Source organism: Osmerus eperlanus, chromosome 16 (assembly GCF_963692335.1).
Source record: "Osmerus eperlanus chromosome 16, fOsmEpe2.1, whole genome shotgun sequence".
In the NCBI taxonomy this organism is placed as follows: Eukaryota; Metazoa; Chordata; class Actinopteri; order Osmeriformes; family Osmeridae; genus Osmerus; species Osmerus eperlanus.
The window spans coordinates 9,828,426-9,855,974 of NC_085033.1; the positions used below are offsets into that span (position 1 = coordinate 9,828,426).

At 42.5% G+C, this 27,549-nt stretch overlaps 4 protein-coding genes across 6 annotated transcripts; 1 reads left to right on the plus strand and 3 right to left on the minus strand.

The window, feature by feature from the left end:
- Positions 1 to 41: 41 nt before the first annotated feature.
- Positions 42 to 3,772, minus strand: LOC134036770 (ciliary microtubule-associated protein 2-like). Its single transcript, XM_062481846.1, has 10 exons — positions 3,275 to 3,772; positions 3,049 to 3,136; positions 2,725 to 2,895; positions 2,335 to 2,457; positions 2,084 to 2,224; positions 1,850 to 1,993; positions 1,497 to 1,628; positions 1,227 to 1,355; positions 810 to 952; positions 42 to 503 (listed from the first exon to the last, which is right to left on the minus strand). The coding sequence occupies exons 1-10, from the start codon at positions 3,322 to 3,324 to the stop codon at positions 404 to 406; spliced, it is 1,221 nt and encodes a 406-aa protein (XP_062337830.1). The 5' UTR covers positions 3,325 to 3,772; the 3' UTR covers positions 42 to 403.
- On the plus strand, positions 3,410 to 5,987 carry LOC134036771 (leucine rich adaptor protein 1-like). Its single transcript, XM_062481847.1, has 2 exons — positions 3,410 to 4,237; positions 4,771 to 5,987. The coding sequence occupies exons 1-2, from the start codon at positions 4,031 to 4,033 to the stop codon at positions 5,461 to 5,463; spliced, it is 900 nt and encodes a 299-aa protein (XP_062337831.1). The 5' UTR covers positions 3,410 to 4,030; the 3' UTR covers positions 5,464 to 5,987.
- LOC134036769 (zinc finger protein GLIS1) lies at positions 5,733 to 21,620 on the minus strand. 2 transcript variants are annotated; one of them, XM_062481845.1, is made up of 9 exons: positions 21,375 to 21,620; positions 15,270 to 16,229; positions 13,056 to 13,217; positions 11,990 to 12,103; positions 11,025 to 11,160; positions 10,119 to 10,284; positions 7,154 to 7,275; positions 6,920 to 7,018; positions 5,733 to 6,742 (listed from the first exon to the last, which is right to left on the minus strand). In XM_062481845.1, the coding sequence occupies exons 2-9, from the start codon at positions 16,209 to 16,211 to the stop codon at positions 6,609 to 6,611; spliced, it is 1,875 nt and encodes a 624-aa protein (XP_062337829.1). In that variant the 5' UTR covers positions 16,212 to 16,229; positions 21,375 to 21,620; the 3' UTR covers positions 5,733 to 6,608. The 2 variants fall into 2 exon arrangements, with proteins under 2 accessions (XP_062337829.1, XP_062337828.1); XM_062481844.1 differs by having other exon boundaries at positions 11,025 to 11,175.
- Positions 21,621 to 21,762: 142 nt separating this feature from the next.
- ndc1 (NDC1 transmembrane nucleoporin) lies at positions 21,763 to 27,393 on the minus strand. Of its 2 annotated transcripts, XM_062481938.1 has the most exons (18): positions 27,236 to 27,393; positions 26,870 to 26,990; positions 26,660 to 26,761; positions 26,365 to 26,539; positions 26,139 to 26,265; positions 25,910 to 26,018; positions 25,768 to 25,819; positions 25,531 to 25,663; positions 25,260 to 25,352; positions 25,049 to 25,130; positions 24,798 to 24,962; positions 24,430 to 24,690; positions 23,962 to 24,074; positions 23,789 to 23,839; positions 22,998 to 23,061; positions 22,734 to 22,834; positions 22,469 to 22,629; positions 21,763 to 22,322 (listed from the first exon to the last, which is right to left on the minus strand). In XM_062481938.1, the coding sequence occupies exons 1-18, from the start codon at positions 27,269 to 27,271 to the stop codon at positions 22,259 to 22,261; spliced, it is 2,010 nt and encodes a 669-aa protein (XP_062337922.1). In that variant the 5' UTR covers positions 27,272 to 27,393; the 3' UTR covers positions 21,763 to 22,258. The 2 variants fall into 2 exon arrangements, with proteins under 2 accessions (XP_062337922.1, XP_062337924.1); XM_062481940.1 differs by lacking the exon at positions 23,789 to 23,839.
- Between the last annotated feature and the right edge of the window lie 156 nt (positions 27,394 to 27,549).

Consider the following 27,549-nt stretch of genomic DNA (forward strand, 5'->3'; position numbering starts at 1 on the left):
TAACACAGGTAAATCTGTTTTGAGGCGAAAGTTTGATTTTGAGCACAGGTAAAACTGTTTTGAGGCGAAAGTTTCATTTTGCAAAAGGATTTAGAGGTTTTTTAAATAGTATTTGAAGATGAGGTTTTGTGTTTACAGTTTTGAGAAAATGGGTGAATGTTTCAAGAAATGTGTCTTAGCAATCGAGAAAAACGGTATTACTGTTCACAAGAATCGGTCCTAAAGTTTTGCTGCCATCCACTGGCTGTTGAAAACACAACATGCCAGTTTCCATTTGCTCACATGTCCTTCAATATGATTTATTTCCTTAAAATCCTCATGCTTTAGTCATCCAACTGGGGAAAGGAGGGGACCAGCATGAACAAAAGGTTCTGCTAAAGGTTGAGCAGGGACTAAAACCCTCTTACTTCCAGGAATCTGACACTGTGGTCTTCACAGCCTGATCTGGTGGCCGGAAGTAAACCCTGCAATGTGTGGGGATGTTCCTGGGCTTCAGCTTCTCCCTGAAACACAGAGAGAGAGACAGAGAGAGAGACAGAGAGAGAGAGCGAGAGAGAGAGGGAGAGAGAGAGAGAGAGAGAGAGAGAGAGAGAGAGAGAGAGAGAGAGAGAGAGAGAGAGAGAGAGAGAGAGAGAGAGAGAGAGAGAGAGAGAGAGAGAGAGAGAGAGAGAGAGAGAGAGAGAGATGAGTATGGTGGGAGTGGGTGGGAGACATGGGCAAGAAGAAATGCAAGGGATGTATCAGTTCACATTGCAAATCTTTTGTAAGTGTACAGGATATGCACAGAGAGAACTGAGGCTGTGTCTCACTGGTTGTAGTTGTCCTGATCCAGGTTCTGCAGGTATCTGGGGGTGCGAGACTTGAAGATGTAGCGGTAGCCGAAGTTGGAGGTCCTCTGACTCGTTGGGGGTTGCCTCTTAACCAGGTTGTAACACCCAACACCAACCGTGGTCTGGAGGGGAGGATAGGACACGGGATGTGATTTATTTAACCACATCAACAGTACATAAACAAAAGGCATGGTATAGAATCATACATCACACTACATCTACAACAAACTACAAACAAAGTAAGCACATTTAATCTGTTAAATGTGTTGTGTTTAATTTAAGATGCAAAAAGAGGAAAATATCTGTGTCATTTGTCCTCTGATCCAACCCCTTCACCTGGGGATTATCTTCTCTAGAAGGAAAGAAAATGGACAGTTGAGGAAGGTAATGACTCACATAGTTGCCCTGCATCAGCCTCTCAACCCTCTTGGTGATGCGAGGTGTGGAGGACAGGAATGGGGGAGGGTTGCGGTTCTCCACTTTAGGTAAACGAAACGGCTCATACAAGCCAGGACCAGAATGCTTCTGTTGGGATGGTCGGTTGGTTGATGGTAGATGTGTATTTGTGAGGTCAGATGGTACAGTTCAACACCATAGCATAAGGTAACTATCTATATAATTGTAATATTAAAGGTGATGGTGGTGGAAGAAGGGAGCATAGTTTACTTCTCTAGCTTGCTCGGGATACTGATCTGTAATCCTGAATTTGCCCTTGAGTTTATTCTCTGGCCTCTGAAGGTCCTCGCAAATGGCCTTGGCAGGCTCATAAAAGGTCCCTGGATTCATATGGGCATTTTTCTAGGACACGGCAGCAAAGTAACCCAGTTATTTATATTCAGCCCATCAAGTGGTCTTCAGAGCCTCATATACAGACTGGCTAGACGTCAAGGTCAAATCTGCTCTAATATGAATCTTTAACTTTCAATTGAGTATGAAATAAATTATTATTTGGGCATACTACACCAGCAGTTCCATTATAACTTTTGTTGATGGAGCATTCTTTTATCATTAGGTGTTACCGGGGAAGAAAAATATCCACAGATAATTGGATTTTCCCGTTGTGCGCTGAACAGGTCATAAGGTCCTCGTTTACTGACTTTGTGGTTTAGGATGAGCTCAGTGAAACTCTTAAAGTTATAAGTTCCAGGATACAAGCCAGAATCCTGGACAATGACAAAAACAAATGTTTACAATTTAATGACAGTATATTTGACTACAGTTAAGCAATCCTTGGGGATTATGTGGATACTCACCACTAAGCGCTCTGGAAAGCGCTCAACCCCAGCGCTAAAGTCAATGGTTGGACAAGTTCCAACTGGCATCCTCCTCTTCTCATCAAGCAGGGCAGAAGGGATGCCTCCCTTACCATAAGACCCTGGTCCCACTGCTGGTTTCTGTGGAAGACAAAGGTATTCTGGTTCTAATTCACTTACAGTACATCCCTACAGGTTAACGCCCATTGGTGTGCTGGTACAAGTCTCCCTCTGCTGGTGGTCTTAGGTACCTTTGTGTAGGCTTTGAATCTCTCCTCCCTACTGTCACACACTCCTCTCACGCTGAGTGGTTTCCTGTTGTGGAGCTCAGTGAAGTCTGGAATGTTATACTTCCCAGGGCCCATCTTGGTTTTCTATATTATGAAACCGCATATCGATGTGAAATTCTATAACTGCTCTTTGTCTGGCATGACACTCTGAGATTAACATGACAGTACAAAGCTCCATTCACAAAATTACTTCATGACTTATAGTTCACAGTCATAATACAAACTATTGGGTCTAACCTCAAAATATGGGGTCTGAATACGGTTGCCCTCATTTCTGTGGCACCATTGCAGCCATGTAGGGCAACATGGTAGAGTATTATAAATAACTGTGTCTATTAGAGAGTCCCTCACCAGTTGATGCTTGGCCAGCCATACGTCCCTGTAGAGAATGCTAGGGATTTGAGTCTGCTGGGGTTTCTCCTGCACTCTGCTCCATCCAAGCCCCTTAGCATGCTGCACCCCTACTTGTGGATTCTGGCTCCCTGTGGCCACCTCAAACTTACCTGGTCCCTGCTCACGCTCCTGACAGAGGGATGGACTTTGTATTATGACACGTCCAACAACAATCCTAACTTTTTATGTTATTCTTAGAATGCCTGGGTGATGGCAGGTGGTTGTCTAAGGTTACAGTTTTACTTACTGAAAAGTGTATAATTCCACATGTTTTATATTTACCTGTTTATTTATCAGCTTCTTGTAGTGGCTGAATTCAGAGAAGGATCCAGTTTTATTTGTGGATGGGTGCACTACTGAAACATCAAACCTTACAAGAAAATGTAAGTCAGTAAAGGTTTGCAAACATTTGCTAGTTTTACAATCATTAGTTTTAGTACATACTACTTTTTCTATAACTATGACGTTCTTTAAAAATATGAAATCACTTTTATTAATGTTTTTGAACCTTGTAGACTGCTTCCCGAATGGAGCCCCCAGGAACCTTTTGCTCTCCATTGCTCTCGCGCCCTCTCATTGAAGACTTCTTGAAAGACGTCAGTTAATTAACTAGTCATTACGTCATGACAATGCACCACATTAGTGACTCTCCATTCCGCGTTTGATGTTCGTGATATGGATTGGTTTGATACGTAGATACAAATTAAAGGAGTAAACCGTTATTAAATCTCCATAGGCCTGTATACATGTTACATTGTTTATGCCCGTCAGCGCCCGATAATTGCGCACTAGTTGAGTTATGTTTTTTGACTACCTCCCATTGACATAAACGGAATTCCTACTTTTGTGCCGAGGGTGTGTGGAAGTTTCAGCCTTTGAGCTGTTGTATTTACACGGGCAGACTACAGCAAAGGGTAATGTTTGTACAAACCAGGCTATGCAATTAGCAACATCCAGTAACTTTTTTTTTGCATTGCTCACCTGGCCATCGACATTCTCCATTTGGAAAAGCTGTTTTCAATAGAGCGCTGGTTGATCGTGGATTTTTCAGGAACGGAACGCTCATGAGTCTTTTGCAAGTTTACTAAACGTGCTTTTAGCTTGACCTGTAGGCTATATTGATACGCGGCTTGGCGTTGCATGTCACTTTTCCCCATTTATGTTTATTCACATTGCTTAGACAACTATTTACGAATTGTATCATCCCTTGTAGCCTATCAACAGTTAGTCCAATTTGTGTTATTCATGTAGATCGGTTTTTATAATGGAAGAAGAAAGCGTTTACAACTCGTTTCCAGAATTAAAAGAGTTTGAAAACAAAATTGGGACGAAAACGCCAAATGTCATTTTGAGATGGATGAAGGATGCTGCGCGTCGCACAGAGGAGAGTTCGGAATGCCTTCAAATGAAAGAAAACGGGACTGGGGGAGAATGTTTAAATGACAAGATCAATCATTTGAAATTCGAGATGGTGAGCATTTCCTTTGTTATTTCACATGTTATGCCCACATATAACGTGTACGTTGAAGGTGTGTTTGCCTGGTGTGAGTGAAAGCTATTAAATATCATAACAGTTTACAACTTATTGGGAGCTAACCATTGCTCTTTGTTGCCATGTTTTTCGCTTAGGTTTATCCCACCGCAGGTGCTTGCATATACTGTATTACATGTAGTCTTTTAGCAGACGCTCTTATCCAGAGCGTCTTAGAGGGTGTAGTATTAGTAACGGCCACTTCACCTGCAAGTGTTTGTTTATCATGTCAGTCATTGACAGTTATTCTTACACCACACCCTGCCCTTTCTCTCATTCTCTCTCAAGCATTTTCTACATTCTATCTCCACATTCCTCTGCCCTCATGCCCCACTTTCTCATCCCTCCCCTCCTCCTTCTCATCATCCACTAATTCTCCTTCATGCGTGACAAACCTCTAATTTCTTCTCTGCTCCATCCCTCTGTCATTTTAAACTGCTGTTTTGTATACTTCTCCTGCCCGCGCCCTGCAGGAGTGTCTGCGGGCTGCAGACGTGCAAATCCTGCGCCAGCTGGTGGTGGTGCATGAGGGCATGGAGGCTGTGCGCTGGCTGCTGGAGGAGCAGGGTACCCTGGCCAGCAGCAGCCCGACAGGCAGCCAGTGCAGCCTTGCAGATTCAGCTCCAGGCATGTCCCCTGGGGAGGGCCCAAGCCCGACCCTGACGGGCATCCAGGATCCAACCAAGCCCAGAAAAGAACCAGAGCAAGAACCTGACAGGGTCTGCTCTAGCCACAGCTACTTCAACATGACTACTGACAAGTCCCCCGACAAGAGACCTCCCTCAGATTTGGCTCTCTGCTTCTCTACAGGTGGTTCTGGTCAGATATGGCCCAGCACTAGCCCCTGTATCACCACCACCACCCACCCAGTCAATACCAAACAGCTGTGCCAGCAGGATCCACTACAACAGGCCCCACAGTGGACAGGATTAGAATCTAAGAGAACGGTCTTCTCTAGGGACACGGGAAGAGGCGTGGCAGGAGGGGGCCAGGTCCAGACAGGAGAAACTGGGACGGCTCACTGCAGCCTCCCTGAGGAGACTCTGAGGGCTTCTGCGAGCAACACGGAAGATAAGGAACAGAGTGTGCCTTCTTGTGAGATGCTTTTGGGCTACGATGCCCAGTGGTGCTGGGTGGAGTCCCAAGATGATGTGACATTTCTCTGACTAACGGTTAATATACAGTACCTCTTGTCAACTACCACATTCTACAAGACGATACTGTGTGATGCCGTTGGAAATTACCTACCTTCCAAACAGGAATGTTGAGAGTGTGAGTGTTGGAGAAGAGTGAATGCTGGACTTGGTCCTGTTTTGTTGGCAGGCATATTGTCTTTCTGTGTGACAGCACAATGTACATTCCAGTGGGTGAATACCATTATGAATGCCATCTTTGTTTCAATTTGAGAGGCATGAAAACTGTTCATGATGCTGTCATAGTCATAAACAATATACCTGTATTCTAGAACTGAAAGGACTTTGCATACAATACAATGCAGATATTTGTCTTATCATGAAATAATACACATTTTTCTAAAAGGTTTGTGTAACCATTAATACTGTAAAGCAACAAAAGCAAAAGTAAACAATGAAAAATCAACCAAGTAATTTTTAAGTTTGTTTGCATAAGCACTCCCCACAGATACTGTCATTTCAACTAACTGCCTGGACAGAACATATTTTACTTTAAACCTCTAGATGGCAGTGTAGGAGAAGGTATATACAACTAATTACAACCGAAATATCCTACCTCGATTTAAAATGTTGTTTCACTCTGCTGCATCATTCACTCTGCATCATCAACTTACAATGAGACAAACAATATAATTACAATTAAAATAATACATTTTACACAAGAATGGTGAAAATTGTGGTAACCAATGATAGGCCTACATTTTAAAAACAAGTTATTTGATTATTGGGAAATGTAAACATGTTCTGCATGATATGACTGTTAAACAGTCAAAAAAGAAAATAAATGTGTACACAATAAAAGAAATGTAAACAAAGACCCCCCCCCCCCCTCACACAGACATGCCACACACAATTCCTGAATCCTTTGCTACAGGAGTACAGAAACAGAGAGATAGCGACTATAGACATAGAGGGAGAGACAGACACACTGCCTGGATCCAGGGATGCTATGAGATGCATCCCTGGATCCTCCCTGCCATTTGGAGTCCTCAGTCCAGTCTCTGGTACTCTCCACATAGTACCCATAGATCCCCATCAAGCAAGGTAAACCTCAGTTCGGGCAGTGTGATCATCCGGATCACAGCAATGTCTGGGTTGGATTCTATAGGCTCCCCTCTTCATGAATCTAAGTAGAGAGAGTATATCTGACTGAGACAGCGGTCAAACCCTCCTGCCTGGTAGAGGTCTGGGCATGGAGAGAAGGCGTGGCCCCCTCCTGTCTGGCCCTGGAGGTCCTGCACCAAGTCAAAGCCTAAAGTAAAGGAGAACATTACATTTTAGTTGCGAGTGAGAGTGCTTGTTTTTGGCTGGTTTGAAGCAAAACACTTGGATGCAAAGTGGGGTTAAAGAAGTCCATTTGTAGTCTAATGGGTCTGGTTAACCCCTGTTAATATCATTTGTCAAGATGTAGAGAATACTGTGGACCAACCTGCAGAGGGCGACACTGAGGGGTGTACAGAATAGGTGCTCTGATCAAAAGCTCCACTGTTCATAGAAGGGACCATCTTCTCCTCCCCGTAACGACAGCCTTGGTAAGACAGAAGGGGAGAGACAAGAGAGATAGGAGAGGAGGGGAGAAGGATGCCATCTGTGTGATACATCAGTTGAGCATGTCAAGACATATGCTAGCACTAGACTCTTACGGTCGACTGAGTAGGAGTACCTGGGGGCTCTGACAGCAGGTCTTGGTGGTGGGGGTAGACTCTATACCTGTCAGGCGTTGGGGGGCAGTCTGCTGGGGTCCTCACAGGGCTCAAACACTCAGGCACATACAGGGGCACCAACCTAAAAAAAAAGGACGAAAACCAAATACAAAGTTGCAATGATCCTGGTCATGTATCCCAATAAAACACACTGGATGTTGAGCAGGGCAGGGGGGTTGTACCGGAGACTTCCGTGGAGCAGTATCCATCACTACACAGGAAGAATGTGCTGACTGTGCACACACAACTCTGACTCAACATGGAAACGTGTGACTCAGTGGAGTCCAGTTGAAAAAATGAAGGCAAAGGGAATTGCTCTCCAAGGAGATACGCAACTTAAACAGCCAGTCTGGTATTCCGATTGGAGTTTCTCATCTTCAAAGAGCATGTACTAATAATTTCATGTGGGCTTGCGAGTTCTGTTGGATGCTGTAGTGTATTGGTGCCTGGGGGGCAGATGGCCTTGGTTGCTGCAAGCAGGGTTTTAGTGGGGTTCATAAACAAGCCAGAACTTGTCAGTGATACTGACGTCTACTGGCACAGAGATTCCCCATTCTCAGATGTGACTAGCTATAAAAAGCAAATGTTTGGAGATTTCTTTACATATCTATCATTTAGGTTCCCAAGCTTGTTTTATTTCCCATTCCCTAAGTGCAAAGACATCACCTTAAATTTCACAGGCAATGTTTTAGATGGGAAAATACAGTAAAAACTCAATTGAATCACTTCTACTTTTTTCCACCAATGCTGATATAATACACAGATGGTTGTGGGTTGGCTAGGGAATAAAACAGTATTTGATTGAGGTTATGTAAACAAGGTGTGCTTTGATATACTAAGACTGTTGAAATAAACATGCATCACTGTGCCATTATGACTGTGAGCTCCAAGAATCCAAACCTTCTCTGAATTCCGCATGGCTGATCCAGAATGATCATCCAGCTCACGTAGATCTGACCTGAACTCAAAGCAATATAATATGTTCCAGCACTTTAAATTCTTGCAATGTTGCAGCCACATTGCTATGATTTTTGAGCAATGTGCTCTGTGGTCTGCAAGCTCATTCTATCCTTTGTGGTCAGGGTGCCCATACTGAGTTGTAAGGGATTTCAGAAAGAAGAGAGTGAACGAGAAAGAGAGAACGAGGAGAGATAGAGCGGAACAACAGAGGATAAAATAGAAGAGAAAAGAAGAGACAAGAAGAGAAGTGAGGAAAAATTGAGAGAAAGAGAGATAGAGAGAGCAGTCTTACGGGAATATCTGTCAGCACAAACTCAGGAAACAGTTACACTGTTCATATTTTTACAACTGACCCCCCCCCCCCACCCCACCCCCCACTCAAGAGCCAGTGAATCACTAGCTAACCACTGCCAGCTGCCTTCCCACACAGTCGTCAGTAGGAATGAGAGAAATCCTCCATGGCCTGTGTAAAATCAAACTTAGCTATCTAACAAATTCCAAGTTATATTTAACTATAACTACCAATGCAAGTTTATGGCCCTCCTGTCAGACACTGAGTAGTTTAAGGGGACTAAGGAATTGTTGATAAAGTGCGTGTGTGTATGTCTCTTATCTGTATCCAACTTCACTGGGCACGATATTCCCTTTCATCATGAAGCTCACTGCACACTCCGATCATGTGGCCAGTCTAATCAGTAATTGATCCATAGGTCTAAGTTGATGACATGATTGCACCACTTTTTTATGTGCCAATATGCTACTATATTGGATGGTTATCTCAGATTGTATCCCCAGTACCCATGTCCATGTCGATCAAAAGGCTGCAGCCACTCCACTGTGTTGGTATGAAGGAGCCTCTAAGACACATCCCTGTTTTACCTCTAATGGATCTCCAGGCCTAAAACCAGCCCTGGTACACTTCCCTCCACCACAGATTACACAAACACCGCACATCACAAATACATGCTGACGGACACATTTCAACATGGGCCCCTGAATCCCAGCAGCATTAAATAATTAAAAGGACTTAAAATGCCTAGTTTCAGCCAGAGTAAATACACAGTGGGCTATGAGGTCAGAGCCTAATGCTTGGCGCACTGTAAAGCAAAGATAATTTACTTTCAAATGTTTAATGTCTTACTAAACCGTTTGGGGAAAAACAAGTGCTTTTCTGCTGTTGGCTTTGGCAGGGAATCATATAGGTTCCACAGGGATTCTAGAACATCCTGCGTCTACATACACATATAAATAGGCAGATTGTACACAGATTTAAACTGGTGCTGGTTCATATTTGCATGTGATACAACAGATATCAAGGTAAACAGAGTAACTTAGTCATACCGTATACAATAAAACATGACAGAACCGTGTCTGACCGTGTTGTTCAGTCTGGTACAGTACAAATTCCCAGCTTATTACATAATAGTATAAAATCCATAATACATTTCTGTAATTTCTTATCTTCATATACTACTATTTAATGCAGAATGTCTCCAACTGCAAAAAAACGGCAAAAAAGCAGATACTTAATTTAAAGCCACAGTAAGCGGACTCTCTTCAGACCGTTGCCCTAAAGTATTAAACTGGGTCTTTTTGAACATCTCAATAATACTTTTCACTGGGTTAGATAGAATGCTTCACAGTTAACCGTGCATGTAATGTGGCCTATTACCCAATAAGCAGTTTCCCCAAAAAGTCATGCTGCAAACTCTGATGATAAAATTTGTTGTCCCGTTCAAGCAAGCATAAGCACATATCAGTGGCATTTCTGTCCAACAAAAAGTCCTGAAGATGAATATATTATTGTTAAATGAAGCAGTTCCTTATGTCCCGCATCTTGTCAGTGCGTGTCAGATTCCTGTTAACTGAGACAAATTATGATTTCTGTAAAAATTAAGAATTCTCGATAGAGCTGGAATAGAAAGCAAACTGTTACCTGTATCTGGTAATGCTAGTTGTGCTTACCCCTCTTTGAATTCTCCTTGGGTGTCCATTGACGATGGGTCATGTTGAGGGCTGTTGGCACGAAAGCATCCCTCCAGTCCCTGGAGTCTATAACATGGGTCTAGAGTGAGAGGGCCAGGCCCAGAACCAGCTCTCTTATTGGAGATGCTGGACACAGTGTATAAGCCTGAAAGACAAGCGAGACACATCAAAACAGCAAAAACACTATGCTTTGAAACTTCTAATGCAGCATCACTTGTAATGTAGATTATATTACTATAGTAATTCACTGGAAAGAAGAAATAAAAGCTGATCGGTTTAGATACTGCAAATGGCAATATTGCTGTTCATACGTAACATGGTAGACTGAAGTACACTGGCTGTGGTTGATAAGAACAGAGGCTTCTCTCTGAAGGATCCTTAATGTTAAACACTGGCATGCTTGTTTCTCTTTCAATAAGCAGAGTTCTTTCTATGGAGTAGGAAGGCTTTCCCCCACAGGCCGTTTGGGTATAACTGCGAGTAGTTTGAGGTAATAGGAATAGACAGCTCTCCTGGACGCTCCTGTCAGTCCTCTGCCAGCACAGCCTCAATGCACCTGACAGCTTTTTGAGCTGGGTTCAACCATTCAACATGAAGAAAAAAGTCTGGCTGCAAAACCCTCTTGGAGAGTGTGCAGTACTGTCTAAGAGAGAGCCAAAGTGCCCACAAATCAGTGCCTTTTAATTAGACAAGGTATATTCTCGTATTATGAGGCATAAGAGGGAAGAAGTGGGAAAGAGAGAAAGAAGGGAGAAGATTATAACAGCATCAGTGTCAAATGGTAACCGTTTCCAAGCATGAATGGTTTTCAGGATCTGACAGATTGAGATAACACACTCTGGAATATCCATAATTATGTACACTGCTTCTCTCTAAAGAACACACCTGTGAACTCCTCCAAGCCTGGGAGAGGGGACCTTGAGCCTGCGTTCCCATTAGAATGGTGAAGGGAACTGTGGCGATGCTGTCTGGCCAGACACTCACTCAGAATATTGGACTCTGGTCGGGATGGCACCTGGACCTGCCCAAACACACACTGTGTATGAAGAGTAAATACTAATATGTATCAAAGTGTGCTATCAGTGATGCCACATTCTTTGGTTTCAAGTCACACAGTACATTAAAATACACTGGAAAGGGTTTTTCCCTCATGTTACTCAACAGGGACTGGTTCTCATTTTGACAGAACATCATGAAAGAATACTAAAGTATGTTGCAAGCCAAATAAAATTTTAAAACAAAGAATTTTGAAAAATAATCCATTTCAATTTTCAGAGCTTTCGGAATATCCCCTGGAGACTACAAAACATTTGGTTTTCTCAAAGGAAATCTCCAAGGGAATGTTTTTTTTAACCCAAAAAATTAGTTTAGTAGAGGTGACACACCTCTTTGAAGAAGCACAAGCTGCAAGTAGTTGCATTGATGAAGTCCTGTTTGACATTTGAAGGTTTCTTCAAGCATTACAGAGGTTACTTCAGTCCACAGTTTATTAGCGATGTCACAACATACAAACACACGTGTTTCTGCTTAAAACACGCCAGGCATAGGAATACCCCATGGGCTTCAGCATTGCTCATGTGCTGAACAACACATACAGCCCCAGATCAAGTAGAACAATAGACCTCCTATTCTGACATCCAAAGAACAAGCAAAAAAATGATGTGCTGAATTTAACCGTTTATTTTCACTGTCATACATACGCAACTCTTTTCTTTCCACATGTTTGTCTTCATCCATCCATAGCTTTGTGCTCATGTTAATCTCGCTGTCTCATTCACCTGCATCCCCCTACTTTTTCATAAATGTATCTGTCTCTCTCGCAGTCTCTGTCTCAGTGTCAGTGTCAGTACCTTGGGTGTACGGTCCTGCAGTGCCTTGGTAGTGTGCGCTTTGACGTGCTTCCTCAGAGAGCTAGGGTCCGTGTAGCGCTTGGTGCACCCTGGGATCTGACATGCATAGGGCTTCTGAATGTCACCAGGACAAGGGCAGGATTATGGGATAGAGTGACAAACAATAACAAACAGAGGAAAAGGAAAGAAAGAAAAACAGGTGTGTGACAGGGACAGGGTATCACAAAGCTAAAGCAGCATATTCCATATACACCAGTTACTTTAGCACACCAATGTATAAAGTAGCAAATCTTTTTATTGTTAATATTTTACACAATATGCTGTATAGCGGAAGGTGAAGCTAACTGTATACTGTACCTTTCAGCTGGGAAATCAGGGCAAAAGTGGAAAGAGAGGACAATACAAAGAGAGGGCAAGAAAACGTGTTTAATATGTCATGACAAAGGATAATAGAATATTCAAGTCAAAATTAAAATTAAAAGAAGCTAAAAAAAATTGGTCAGTCTCTAAAAGAGGAGTTTGATTTCAAACATAATACATAAGAATTTACTCAAAATCTTGAATCATGAGTTTAAAAAATTTTGCTTTGTAAAATTTCACCAAATGTTGACTCAAGAATTCAAATGTATCAGATGTCGATTGCCAAATCTTTATTTGCTGGTGTAAAACCCACACATGGGCACCAAAATACTCAATGCCACATATCGTAACACCAGTTGAGTGCCTTGCAGTGGCCACATATTATCCCTGGTCATTAAAGTGAAAGGGGATATCTGTTTTCCTGGATTACTCCTAAGGTCCTCTGCTCTGCAGCGGCAGTAAATAAAAGCCCTGTGGTTTCTGGGATGGAGCAGCGAAAACAGAGCAGCACGTTCTAGCTGGATGTTTCAACATGCGTCTGTGTGATATCTTTACTTATTGCATGTCACAAAGTGAATTACAGGAAGGGAATGCAAGAAATAAATTCAGAGAAAGAGTGATTGGGAGAGTTGCGAAACGAAGTGTCAGCACACATATCAAGGGACACACATAGTATGGTGTATGCAGCTTCTAAAAGTGTGCTAACCGTGTCCAAGTGAGTGCGCTGGTGCTTGGCGCGGTCACTTGAGTTGCTGAAGGCCTTGAGACAGCCGGGGTGCTGGCAGACGTAGGGCTTCTCCCCTGTGTGGCTCCGCAGGTGAATCTTCAGGTTTTCCAGACGGGAAAAAGCCTTGGTACAGCCTTCAAACTGTGTAATGCACACACACACACACAAACAGATAGACACACACACAGATAGACACACGCACACAAACACACACACACACAGAGGAGAGAAGTGTTCCAGAAGGCTGTGGTAGGTTTGGTAAAATCGTTGCTCTTGGACACGCGCCAGTAAAAGAAAGTAATAACATACTCAGCAGGCAAGACTCTATCAGATGGCTCACAGACAGATACAGGGCTGTTCCTGATAGTACCTTACTCCACTAAATAGCAACCACATACTGTAAAAACGGGAGATGTTTCACAATATTTCATTTGTCTGAAATGGTATTCAAACAAGTTATATATTGGGCTTGCGTAAACATTTGACCTTTTTCTTTCCTAGATTTACCACGTCATTGGTCTTACCAATGAGTCGATAAATGTCATCCACCCAATTGACTTCAACAATGTTTAGGATCTGTTAGCCTGCAAATCAGGCTGAAGGGTTCCTCATCACAACCTGCAAGCTAACGAAGCCTTCAATCAAAACAGCTACAACAGGAAGAGATGCCTCCTGAGCTTCCAGACATCTTTGTCACTTGACCTTTTGGGTGAACTACACTCAGGTTTGCTGCCTGATACTACTACTGGCTTCAAATAAAATAAAAAATCTTTCCCTGTTACATCAGCCCATGTCTACTACAGTTTTAAAGGCTGAACCATTGCTGCCTGCTAAAATTAAACAGTTTATTATAAGCCCTCAGATTTAATAGTTTGATGTACTTAGTTTCCGTGCCATCACATAATTTATCTCTGTATGCTTGTGCAGTGTAGTGAAAGTGGGATTTTTTGCCATTATTTTCCAGGTCCAACACACTGAATGGGACACTTATTTAAATCTAAAGAGTTAGCAAGATCCTGACAACTACGAGGATACACATGGTTCGGTCTTTCAAGAGCAACTACAAAATACCTACTAAGCACTTGTTTATAATCTGAATAATAGACCTGATTTGGGGTCTGACTTTATGTGGTGGTAAACCAGAAGAATTCATTAAAATACACAGAGTTTATTCATAAGACACATTCATTTTCCGTCGTTGCAATCGGTATGACTTAATTTGGGGGTTTTGGCTCAACAACTTTTTGAAATTAAATTACCTCTTCCACAGCATGGTTTTATGTAAGTTATTCAAGCGAGGCTAATAAGTCGTTTCTGTGGTGATGCTTTTTAGTGTTTATTTAATCTTATTAATCTGTCAGGTGGCTAAACTCCAAGTTAATATTTACAGGTCGTTCTTAGAATAGGCCCTTTAATGAACTAATTTAATTTCATATGAAATTGGTCCATGGGTGAAAGTTTATTCCAGCACTCCCTATATTAAATATCAATGGGTGATACAACTTGGTGACTGAAGTGTAATCGTTAGAGAGGGAAAAGAAACAATGACTCCGCCTCCACCCTTTATCTCAGAGTCTGGTCTGGCCAAGAACTCAAGGTCACCACAGGACAGATGGTTTCCACCCGACAATAATCACTAAGGATATGTTTTGAATCATGAGTCATTAAATGGATTATTGTACAATATAAAATACAACATGATGCCTTCAGGGTGGATCACAGTATGATTATATTGGTTGAAACAAGTCAGCTAGGAGTGAGTCAGTAAAGTATATATACTGTTTACTGTATATATACATCTGGTCTTGATAGGTTCATGAGGAGATCAATCATCTGACTACATGTAGACCTGTATTAGATATTGATATTCAGACCACTGCTCTTCTAATGTCTTGATCCTTCTGTGCGTATGGTAGTATTCTCCATTTATGGAGCTTGCAGCCTACGGCCAGTTTGTTCCCCTGGCATGCATGAGTAAGGGAAAGCTGTCATCAGACAAGGAAACCATTTGGAAGAACCATCCCTCTTTCATTCAGACACAGCCTCACCATAACTGTAGCAGCCCTGTCTGGACTGTGCCTTGAGGTCAGAATATAATTCCATTGAAGTTAATAGGATTTAAACCTGCCCGCATCATAAATGGATAAGTCATGCCGGACATTAGCAACACGCACTAGAACAAGCAAGACTCACCATGCACCTGTTGGGCTTTTCTCCAGAGTGTACCCTCATATGGATTAGCAGCTTGTAGCGGGCGTTGAACGGCTTATAGCGTCGGACACAACCTGCCCAGAAACAGGCAAACTCCTCCCCTTTACGCTGGTCGATGTGGGCCTTCTCGATATGCCTCACAAGCTCCTCCTGCTGGTTGTAGGCGGCGCCGCAGTCAATCCAGCGGCATGATAGACCCTGTTGGTCATCTATGATGCCCTCCCTGGGGGGCCCTGGGAGCCTATTGGGTTCGAGCGGTGAACAGGTTCTGTTCCTGCAGGGTGTAGTGACAGCAAGACTCTGTTCCTTTTCCAGATTGTGGTTGAACTGGAAAAGCTCCCCTTGTTGGTGGTCAAGTTGAAACAGCTCACCCCCACAGGCTGGGAACTCATCCGCAGGCTCTTGTTTCAGATGGGGCTCAATTGTGTGATACTCCACCGGAAGCTTCTGTTGTTGCTGCAATGGAGCACTTTTGATAAGGGACATCGAGGAGCCAGAGCACAGAAACTCTGATGAGGAAGAGGGAAAATATATGGACGTCGGTGAAGAAGTAGGGGAGAGAGAGGAGGAGGGGGAACAAAAGGAGGGAGAGAAGGAGGAGGAAGTGGAAACCAAGTAGGCAGTTGTGGGCTGGTGGTAGTTCTCAAGTTTTGGGGTTCCCAGCGTTCTGTTGATGTGGGACCCTGCTGCCTTGTAGGACGAGTAGAGGATGGTGGTGAGGTCCAGTCCTAAGGAGGTTAGAGATAGGGAAGCCCTGGGGACACAGCACATACCCAGGCTCCCTGGATGAACTGACGGCACCGGGGGACAGAATCCTCCTGGAGACACTAGAGCCGGGGAGAGGTCCTCTGTGTCCTCAAACCCACTGCCAAAGCCTGGCAGCGTGAGCTGGCTATCTCGGGAACCCAGGTCCGGAGGACCCATGTTAGTCCTCTCCCTGTCCTACAGGGATGGAAGAAACAACAGGTAGCCATATTCATCTGAGAAACATTGGTTTCAGTTGTCTGATAACAGTCTCATTCACCTTCAGAGTGGACATGCATCTATGGTATACAGGGATGAATAACATATATTATAACTAACTATAACTTTGAACTTTTCCTATTCAAAACCAAATTCCTCTCCACCAGTATGACCTGTCTTCAATGCAGAGTTGATGGGAGTGTAAACGGTGCAACACAGCACAACATTCCCTCCTTTACGGACCCCTGCTTTCTTTCATCCACAGCTGTTTGCTGCAAATGTACCAAGGTGACCATTTCAAAAGGTGGGGCCAAAAGTTTTACGCAAACAAACAGGACAGTGAAAACCCTTGTCAACAGCCATCCATCAGAATGGGTTTGAGTTTGGCTCTCTGTGCTTAGTGTATATTTGGTTTTCTTTGAGGGCCAGTGGTTGACGGGGTCGGTTCATTATAAGAAGCCGTTGAGGCCACCCTGACTCCGGACAGGGGAACAGGCAGACATTTGTGCCACGGCATATTGCCTGGAACCTCCTCCAGATGAGACTGCTGGACCCAGTCTGGAGAGGAGAGGGTAATGGACCAGATCACTAACTACCCTCCACCGAGCCTACAGTAACAGAGATGAGGCTGGGAAAGCGAGGTCTCTGAGAGGTCTTCGTCACTTACACAGTAGCTCTACTGTGCATTGGGCCAAGTTGGGGGTAAGGCATTGATGCTGTGTGTTCTGTGTCGCTTTTATGTTCATCAATTATTTTATGAAGGTCAGAAACCTTCCATGGCTGTGACTCTGTAGCTAAACAGTAAAACGCTGGTATGCCTATACACCCAACCCAAGCGGATAATAGCACAACATCAACATTAGGAGAGTATAGAGGCACTACGTTTAAGGTTATTCCCATCATTTCCTGGTATGCTCTGGTTTACACTTTTATGATTCTTCCAGTAAATCGCTGAAGTTCCCCACACCAGAATCATGTATTGGGGCCATCCAGGGGAAATGTGGTTAAGATCCTAATTAGAGAGGCCGCTGAGCACCAAATGTGTCTACAAGCACAGAGCAACACTCATGGTAATGTTGTGGTGTACAGGGACGGACTCAGCATGTGCGATGAGTAACCATGTAAAAACAGGAGTTCAGGTTGCTGGAACAGATGCATTGGCTTTAGTTCACTAAACTGTTACTGTCTACTGGAATGCAGATGAATCACAACTAAACAGTAGGTTCTATGATTTAATGGTCAAATACATTTTACTAGGAATGGGAAAAAATGCTTTTTTGGTCTGTCTTTTAAAAGACAGCTCTGGTTCAAATCTGGAAAGAAGAGATAGAATCTGTGTGCCATGAAGTCCCTATTTGGACAGCAGACTTCATGTGATGTAAGATGTATATAAAAAAAGAAGAAGCTAAACACAGCTGTGGCAGTTCAGGACTATCAAAATGTATACCAAATGTGTACTCCTTCAATCTGTCCCCTTTTTTGCATTCCTGTCAAATGTGTGTTCAACTGCAACACAACTACGAGAAAAAAAGCTACAAAAAAAAGTGATGAGAATACCCAAACCATTCCAGATCCAATAAGCATAAAATCACTGCCAAATGCTAGATTGGGCAATTTAAATGTATAATCTACTCGCATAATTCAGGTTTACTGTGTTTCGGAACAAGAACATATTCTCAGTATATCTGAAATTTTGTAAAGCTAGTAGCATGTTAGTAAGTTGTAAATAAAAGCGTACTCTATCTTTTTGATTGACATACAACTCTTTATTCTACAACAAAGGTTTTGCATAACAGTGAAATAAGTATGTGTATCCAAGTCTGCATGAAAATGATCTAATTGGCAGTCAAACAAACTGATTTATAAACAATCAAGTTTTGAAAGAACATACTGGTAAATGTGTGCCATATTTATACTCCATACTGAAGCTAATGTACTCTGCCGCTGTAACACCAAAGCTAAATGTTTATAAATCTGACAAAACGTTGCCATTACTGAGCCAATAAGTGTGTTTCAATGCTGAGTTGGAAGTCATTCATGGCCACATCAAGTGTGTCATTAATCCGCATCAGGAACTGTTTGACATGGTTTACTTGGGACAGTCAGTCACTGAATGAGCACACTCCACTGTATGAGACGTACAGTGCTGTGCTTACACATATATCTGACCACAGACAAACATATGCATGCATGCACACAAACACACATCAGCCAACTGTCAGACACGGTTAGGTGTTTGGCTCAGAGCTGCTAATCAGAAGTCTGACTTCATTCACAACGAGCTGTTCAGGAATGAAACCTCAGAGGGCAGGCCAGTTCCAGGCCAGACCCAAATGTCACAGTAGAAAGGGATTACACAGCAACAACAACAGATAAGTGGACACCTCCTCTGTCCATACAGACCTGGTCTGCTGTGTCCTTCTAAACTCGACACAGGCTCTATCCATAGTCTCGACACCTCTATCCAAACTTCACTACACTGGCAGACCTCGACATTTACAAGCAGGTGCAAATCTGTGAGAAATGTCGACTGTGTACAGATGGCAGGAAATTCCAGTGAAATGACAGTGAATAGAGCCAAACCACAAGACGTAGAGACCAGAGGAACAGACACACAAGGCCTGCATGGACCTATAGACTCTTCATTGGGTGCCCCTTCTGCTTGCCAAGTCCTTGAAATAAGAGATGCGTTGTATGATTGTCTGTAAAAACCGATCCCAAGGTTATTTGTGTCCAACGTGTATCTGAGGGTTCTGATACAATTCTCCAGATAGATGTTTTGGTTCTGTGACAGTACAAGGTACAGAAAAATTAAAGCCTAAAAGGTCGGAGTATTTGAGTCCAGTTCTAATTCTATTCTGTTTCAAAGCCACAAGGTAACCGCTAGGCAAGTTCTTGTTCTAAAGCAATGACATTCAGTTCATAAGGCTATGTTCGAAATGAGCCATGTACTTGACAAGTTACGGCTGTGTTGCTAACACTGCACAATGTTTAATGGGTAAATATTTGGGTGGTGGCAACATCTTGACAATATATGACATCTTCTACTAGGAATCAATTGAACTCCACAGCCCACTCACATTCACTCTCATTTGAGGCAACAGTACTGGTAATATTATACCCACTGAGCCCAGTCATACACCGGAGCATATTTCAATTCAACATGATGTCATAGGAGTGCTATGGTTTAAAAAGGCATTGGATAACAATCTGGATTTGTGGTCTCAAGTGATCTGGAGGAGTGATCAGCTGGTTTTATAGAATCTTATACATGATGGGAGGTAGGGACAGAGGGAGAGATAGATGACCCTCTTAAGAATCTGGAAAATAGATTACAAAGTTATTTATAGGTAACAGAATATATCAAGTCCAATAATGATTAAAGATAGAATACTTTAAGTGAAATTTAACTACAAAGTATGATTCTAGTTTTACAGCATGTGGGTTTGCTCTCACAGTTCCCTTCCCAAGGGTCCTACACTCCACCCCACTGAGTTGTAGGCTACTTTCTAGGACTTACTGCTAACTCATATTGCAATCCATAAAGCATATCAATGCCGCTATGTAATGGTCTGGCTTTTCAATGTTCATAAATAAAACTTTGAAATGTAAATTAGTTTTACCCTGAGAAAAATATGAAACATAAGAGTTGAATGTACCATACATCTTCATCTATTCAGCAAAAACACATTCATCTTGACTTCAACTTCTTAGCGTTGTTGTTTTTTGTGATTGCATGTTAGTGTTAGATGACTTCCAGTGAAAATATTAGTACTTTTCTGCATTGGCTCTCTTCACTGAGCATGGTTTACTTTTCTATGTGTGTGTCCCAACATTTGCTACTTTGCAGAAATGTGCCATTTAGTTTGATGTCAATTGATGGGTGTTTATCATGTTTTCAGAAAAAAATTCTGACATCTCAAAAACTGTATTAAATGTTACACATAACTGACTTGACAATGATCATTTCTGTCATCAAATGCAGTCATCTTTTCAACTAGTCAAATCTTACAAACGAAGCAAAAACCTAAGACTTGCCTTTGTACTCGTTAATCTAATAGTAAACATGAATATTTAACATTCTATTTTCGGGGGTATCCAGAAAAGGCCATGTTCCTGCACCATTATGATTAAGAATTACACTGTATGGCACATTTGATTTGTGATCCTTTTCATTAATGATTTTGTGAGTTGTTAAAAAAACGACATCTGTTTTAGATTGTGTTTTGAATTTCGGCACTGATCATTTGTTTTAATTACCCTTACAAGAGACAAAGCACAGTTGTGTCACCCCAGGGTGTTGCAAAATAACCATATTCTAGCCAACATAAATATTTTGGAGTCTACTACCTAACATAGGCCTACTCTTTTAGTAGGCTTGTCCAACATGTAATGTACAATTAAGGGAAAATATGTAAAAAGCCTGCTGCACCACATGGAAACACATTTTTCAAAAGACAGATGATCCGCTGAGAATGAAAAAAAAGATAAAGAAATTTCATTACTGGTTCAGTCAAAATACGTGTTTTTCAGATGTATACTTTACAATGGTACTGATCGAAATCATAAAGATACAACGCAAGACTCAGTTGTTTACTGTTTTAAGAAATCTGAGGGCAGAAATGACTCATTCTCTCACAGAAAAATATCAAAATTGTACGTTGTGTACCCCGTTTTATTTCCAGAGAAAAACAAGTAATCGTAAACTCTGAAGAGCAATAAGCTCGCCATCTTTCCACCCCCTGCATAGCTGTGTCATTCCAATTGTATTACATAAATCAGGGTTGCAGATGGAATGAAGAGAAAACTCTTAAGAGATCTACAGACAAGCCTTTGACGTTCCATTAGGCTTAGAATTTACACTTTACATTTAAACTGGTTGTTTCAAAACAATATTCGTTACTAAGACAAGACTGCAGTGAAACAACTAATAAGCAGTCAACTCAAGTGATTTAAAGCATCAAGTCTTAAGGTCCATTACTAACGTTGTGCATTTCAGTTCAGATCATTGTCTATCGACTGGCATGAAACAAATTAATAGTTACACATTCTTGCTTGGGCTTGGTATTGGAATGATTAAGATTAATCAATTTATTCACAATAGTTTACGGTGCATGTACTCACCTTAGACCACTACTCAACTCCGTGTCGAAAAGTTGTATCCTTTACTCATGTCGATGCATGCGTGGGATACGTTGTAGCCTACATCACTACTAGGAAATTAAATTAGTTGCTTATTCGGTCGTGTCTTGAGCAGAACGTGAACACAAGTTTTTCAAGACGTTCACTAAGTTCTAGCACTCCATTTCAACTGACGTGCGCCACTGTTGAAGTCGTGTATTTTGTCCATCTCTCGGAAAACTCACATGGTCAACGCTGAGAAATCCTCAGGTACGTGTAGTAGTTTTGGCAATAGTACTCGGATCAGTTTGCGAGGCAGCGACCTCTGCTGCCTTTATTATCTCCATGCAGACCAATGCTGTGGATTTAGTGTTCTAGCAAAAGCCAAATGTATCTATTGAAAATATTTTATTCTTTATCTTGTTCACATTCCAAATTTGATTTCACTGAACAAAAAAATCTCACTCGACTCATTCACGTCAACTGTTGTACATGTATGACAGCAATGTATGCACTTTCAACATCCGCATAATATTTTATATTACAGCATATTAACAAAAACAGACAAATATGGGGTATACCTCCTTTGTAAATTGTTGACTATTTGCAGTTTTTTCAGAGTGAAAAAATGCTAATCTCTCTACCCAATCTCTGCATTAGTTTAATACAAAAAGGACATGGGTTTAAGAATGTAACCAAAAGCAACTGTACATGATTTTAAATACAAAGCCCTTATTTATTCATTGTTTTGATATAGGTATTAAAACAAAATCAACTTTTCACCAGTCTAACAAATAGAACAATCATAAAATGGAGGGCCGGCACATTGCATAACCAACACAACAAACTTCATAGAAGTCCAAGGGGAACAGCATCCACAGCATACTTTATTCTTTGTACTCCAGGAAATGCTGCAGTCTCTTCCGATGCTCTGCAGACAACTGTACAGCACTGAAGACAAAAACAAATTAAGAAATCATCTCATTCACACTGCAGGTTAAACTGAAATACAAGCATCCAACATATATAAACATTTGGGATTATATTCAAACAAGTCCAGGACAGCCATTTTGTCCATAGAAGAAAGGCAGCCTTACTTAAGGTGTTCCCTGAAAGTGGTGGTTATCCTGTAGATGGCAGTCTTGAGGGTGGCCCTGAGAGCAAAGCGTAAGGTTTTATAGCTTGAGTCTCCTATGCTGCAGGTGGACCTGGCTGCCTTACTGGATGCATGGGGCAGCTTAAAGTGCCTGTCCACCGCCTGGAGAGAAGTGAAGCAAAGTCTATAATACTGGCATAGAGCTCAATGTGACACGAACAACTTCGAACACAAGCTTTCAGAGTTAGTAAACCCCAGCAGCTTACCTCTTGTAAGAGCAGCATGCTGCTCAGAATGCTGGGTAGGGAAGTCTGCACCACTCCAAACCTGTCCTCCGAGTACGAGGCTACCACCAAGTGAGACAGGCCTGGAAGAGAAGGATGAGGGAAAGAAACAGAATAGCAGTTGCCACTCAATAAGACATAGGTTCATCTTTCCAACAAGCACATTTATGAATGATCCACCATCGTTGATGAACAACGTGGAAATGTTATCAGCACACACTGAATACACATATGATATCAACAGACCTTCTAGTGCCCAAATGTGTGATTGGCTGTCAGCGAAGAGGGCTTGACTAGTGGCCTCTGGGAGCTGCAGGGGAGATAGAGGGTGCACAAACAAGCTGGTCATCCCTCAACCTCATTTATCCATCAGGAGAGACTTTCATAACAAGCCTGAGTTACTTCAAGGTAGGATTTCATCTTAAGTGTGTTAGAACTCAAATATGTAACTCAGGCAGGCGGTAATCTACCAATCAATGTTTTTTATTTTGTACCAGCATTTCTCTACAGCAGGCAATGAGTGTAATCAGATGGACAGGAATCCTTGGATGCACAGGAAACTGGTAATACGTGACAGGGATGTAAACCATGCACTACATCTACAAGGGTGGCATGCACTACATACACAAAGACAATGTTAGAATGAGTCTAGTCCTACTGAGAGAACACTACCAAGAAGTTTGTCATGCTGGTTTACTACAAGCACAAGTGACTGGTACAGCGTTACTGGAGCTTATTCATCCAACAAGCAAAAGACCTCCATCTCAAACCATCCTAGGCAATATGTTTGGTAAATCTAAAAGGTTCGTGTTCTATAAATTGGTAGTCTGAGATCTATGGTTAATAGCAGAGATTCCTTTGAGGAAGAATCATGACCTCATTAGTAACCACACCAGACAGCTACTAAGTCGATGCTTTACTACATATGTAAATTAATCACCAACTCAAAGTCGATTTTCTGTGAGTTATTAAAGTCAATTAAATGAGCATGCAGTGAGCCACTCCCGGTCGGACGATGCATGCACACACAATCTTACCTTGTTCAACAAATACATAATCAACCCACGTCTTGCCAAGAAATTTGTAACCTGAATGGGACAATTGAGTTTAAAACATGAAGCTTTGTCTATTTTCTGATTTTTTCCCCCCCAAGGAATGAATGTTAGAACATCATCCATCATGTAGCTGGAGTGTGATAAGTGGACAGTACCTGGTCCTTCCTGTTCTGGAGGAACTGGGCCAGGAAGCTGGGCTTCTTCTCAGTCTGTGTGGGGCTGGGGGCTGGAGCCGGGGATGCGGGAGGACTGTCGTGTGTCTGGGAGTCTGGGTACAGTCATACATCAAGATGAGCAAAAGAAACATGACCCTAATACACAACCATCTAATACGAAATGAATACACAATTATGTAACAGTAGAAAGCAAAGGCTTCCGTTACCAGGTATTCATTAAAAAACGAATGTTTGTCTGCAGCATCATACATGAGCAAAAAGCAGCTGGATACATGCTCACACCTGTAACTGCCAGGGCAGGCTTATTTGGGCCACCCCTGTTATAATCTCGGTCCAGAGCGTGCTGCAGCATACTGCCATAACCACAAAGGCCATCGGCTACACTGCAGCTCCAGCCCAGGACCTCCACACAGCATCAGTCATGTCCAAGAAGCCCTGCAGACATACCCGTGGAGGCAGACCAGAGCTTGGGACACCTCCTCACGATGTGGGGGCTCTGGACCGTCCCAAACCAGGGGGATGAAGGCACCCTGGAGGCTGCCAGGTGCCGCAGTGCAGGGGAGGAGAAGGGACTGTCCAGGTCAGGGGTGAACGGGGCGGTAAGAGGTCCCCGCAGACGCCCCATGGAGGAGCCCATGAAGACAGAGCCGGGGGTTCGGATGAGAGCGTTGGGACGAGGGGTCTTCAAATCTTCTGTACCCAACGTCACTAGGTTTTGTTTTGTTTTTATTGAAAGAATAGCCATGCCTGTAAGTTCATCGTTCTATCATTCAGATATCTCATACATCAGTTATCATGTCTGTATTGGCCTGTACCGGAGCTTTCTGATGAGGTGGACTTGGTGGAGCTGCCACTTGACTGCGTCTTGGCCCTGCCGTTGGTGGCTACAGTCTCATGATGGGCCACCAGCCTCTGGGTCAGGTCAGCCAGCAGAGAGAGACACTCTTTACTGAGGGCATTCCAGTTATGAGGATGGCCACCTAGGACAGTCACACAACCATGGTAGTCAAATGGGGGGTATTTATTAGCAATCCATCAGGATTTTGAGCAAGGTAAGTGGACAGACCTGGCTGGCTGAGACTGAAGACCTCTGAGCGTCGTGAAGGTGAGTGTTGGGACAAAAGTGCCAAGTCCTGCAGAGCTAAAAACTGGAAAAGACAACAGACATTCAAAACAGAAACTGACAGCAGACAAACACATCATACACATATAGAATAAGATCATAGTAACGTCAATGGAACTTAATTTTGCACTGAACAAAGTAAAATTGTGGTTACCTTTAATATCATCGGTTGCTTGCCGATGATGACTTTAGGTAGGCACTGATTTACCTCCTCAGCGAAGGTTGACTGTACTGGAAAGCTGTACACCTGTGAGTCAATTAAGACACTTATAACCAAAAGCATATTGAGGAAGATGTTCACAATATGAAAAGCGGTGTCCTTTACTGTTGCATTTACCAATGGAAAGTAAAGATGCAGGAAACAAACTAACACCAGAGCAGAAAGTAAGTCTTTGGAAATATGAAACGGGCAGACTAGTAGCTACCTCTGTGATGAAGATCCTGAAGAGCAGCACTGTGATGTACCAGGTGAAGAGGAGGAAGGTGCCGCTGATCCACAGGTGGTACAGCAGAGAGAGGTCCAGGAGACCAGCCACTGTATCCAGAGAGTGGACAGAGCTGGGAGCAGAGACAAAATAATGTGCAGCAGATTCAAAATAAAATGAATACAGATTTTGTTGATGTCATTGTAATCTGGCGTGTAATAACATACAAGAACTGACCTGTTTATTTGAAGATCCAGTGTTTTACAGATCCATGCTTTTGGGGCATATCCTGTCATATAGTGACAAGAACACAACTTAACCATTGATTCAATTATCCACAAAAAAAAAATATTCCCAGAGAGAAGCAAAGAACACTTACCCAAAAAGAAATAGAGGGCAATGAAGTTCCGGACTGAGTAAAGGGCCTGAGTGGCACTGCACTTTATTATTGAAGGTAGTGTTCCCTTAAAGCAGAGATATTTGTATTGCTGGAAAATATAAATAAAACATGAGAAAAATATTCATGGCCAGTGCCGTCCAAACAAAATGATTAAATCAATGGCTGTTATGCAACCATGTATATGACACAGTTGACAGAGGGGGATTACCTGAACAGTGTGGAAAGATACGTAGTTCATGTTATGGACCACACCCACAAGGCTATGACTGTATCCAATGAAGGTGCCAGCAAGAAGCAGGAAGAGGTGGTACTCATTCAGGCACATCTGAGAGGAACTACCAAAACCAGAGACCAAATCATAGAAATGTTGATTTAGACTAAACTGAATGTGAACACAAAGAATAATGTGGGTTACATTGTTTTCAATGACTTACCCTTCTCCCTGTGTGCAAGGGTATCCCAATGTCCGGTATCTCCCCCCAATGGTGACAGCACAGCACCAAGACACTATTATTCCCAATATACAGTGGACCAGGGAGTGTACAAACTGCCGAGGATGGAGCAGCTGGCCCAACAAGGCAATCTTGGAGCAGGCAATAGATGGGACAACTGGTAGAGAGTAAAAGTACACAAGCTCTAATACCATGTCAATTTAAAAAGTAGGCCTCGTAGCAGGGCCTCTCAAATCCACTCTTCTGTGTTTTACAGTTTCTCTAGGCTGTCACTCACCCATGTAATATTCCAGGTTGAAGAAGCCAACAACCAGGATCACACCACACAGCAGAATGAAGGAGAAGATAGCACTTGTACTAGTCAATAGGTCCAGGCAATCTGGAGATCAAATAAAAATGTTTGTCATTAGAATACACTGTGAGCATTGTGTAAACTATGCATGTCTATCAGTTCGGTGTGCATGAGTGAGTTGTTCTGGTTACTTACCTGATATCCACTGAATAGGGTGGAGTAGGCTGAATCTGCTCAGAACCACAAATACAGTTGTGGTTGGTGGCAGCAGCATCACAGCCCAGGCTACACTGGCCGCTGCTCTCCAATATATAACCTGCAACCATACACTTTTAATACTTCATCAGTACATGTGATCGTCAATTAAGTGTTTTCGACTGTATGTCTAGATAGCTAGTAGTAAAAAGTCTAATTCAAATTAGCCACCGCCAAAGTTAGCTAGCTAGCTACGGTCAGCTGGTAGCGTTAGCTCAACATTTTCAGCTCAGCAGTTTGCTAAATACCTCGTTAGCTTGCAATACCACTTAATGTGTGGTTTTATTTACGACCAGTTGAACTTACCTTACGCACAAACCAGCTTTGGTCAACAGAAAACATGGTGTTAGGATAAAGGCGAACCTAAACAAGTTCCATTCTCCTGCTCGCAGGACACTTTCCCATATCGCGCGCCACATGCACTCAAGGACCCCGTCAGGCCCCAATTTTAGGTTCGCCCCTCATATTGCCTGGATTCTAGTGAAACTTCTTGGAAACCTAGTCCTAAAACTCAGTCACAGTCGGTACACGACTAAACGAAAGTATGTAATTTCTATAAAAATTGATGTTATTAGATATGTTAATTCAACAAATTTGTTATTTGTATAAAAAAGGTCCAC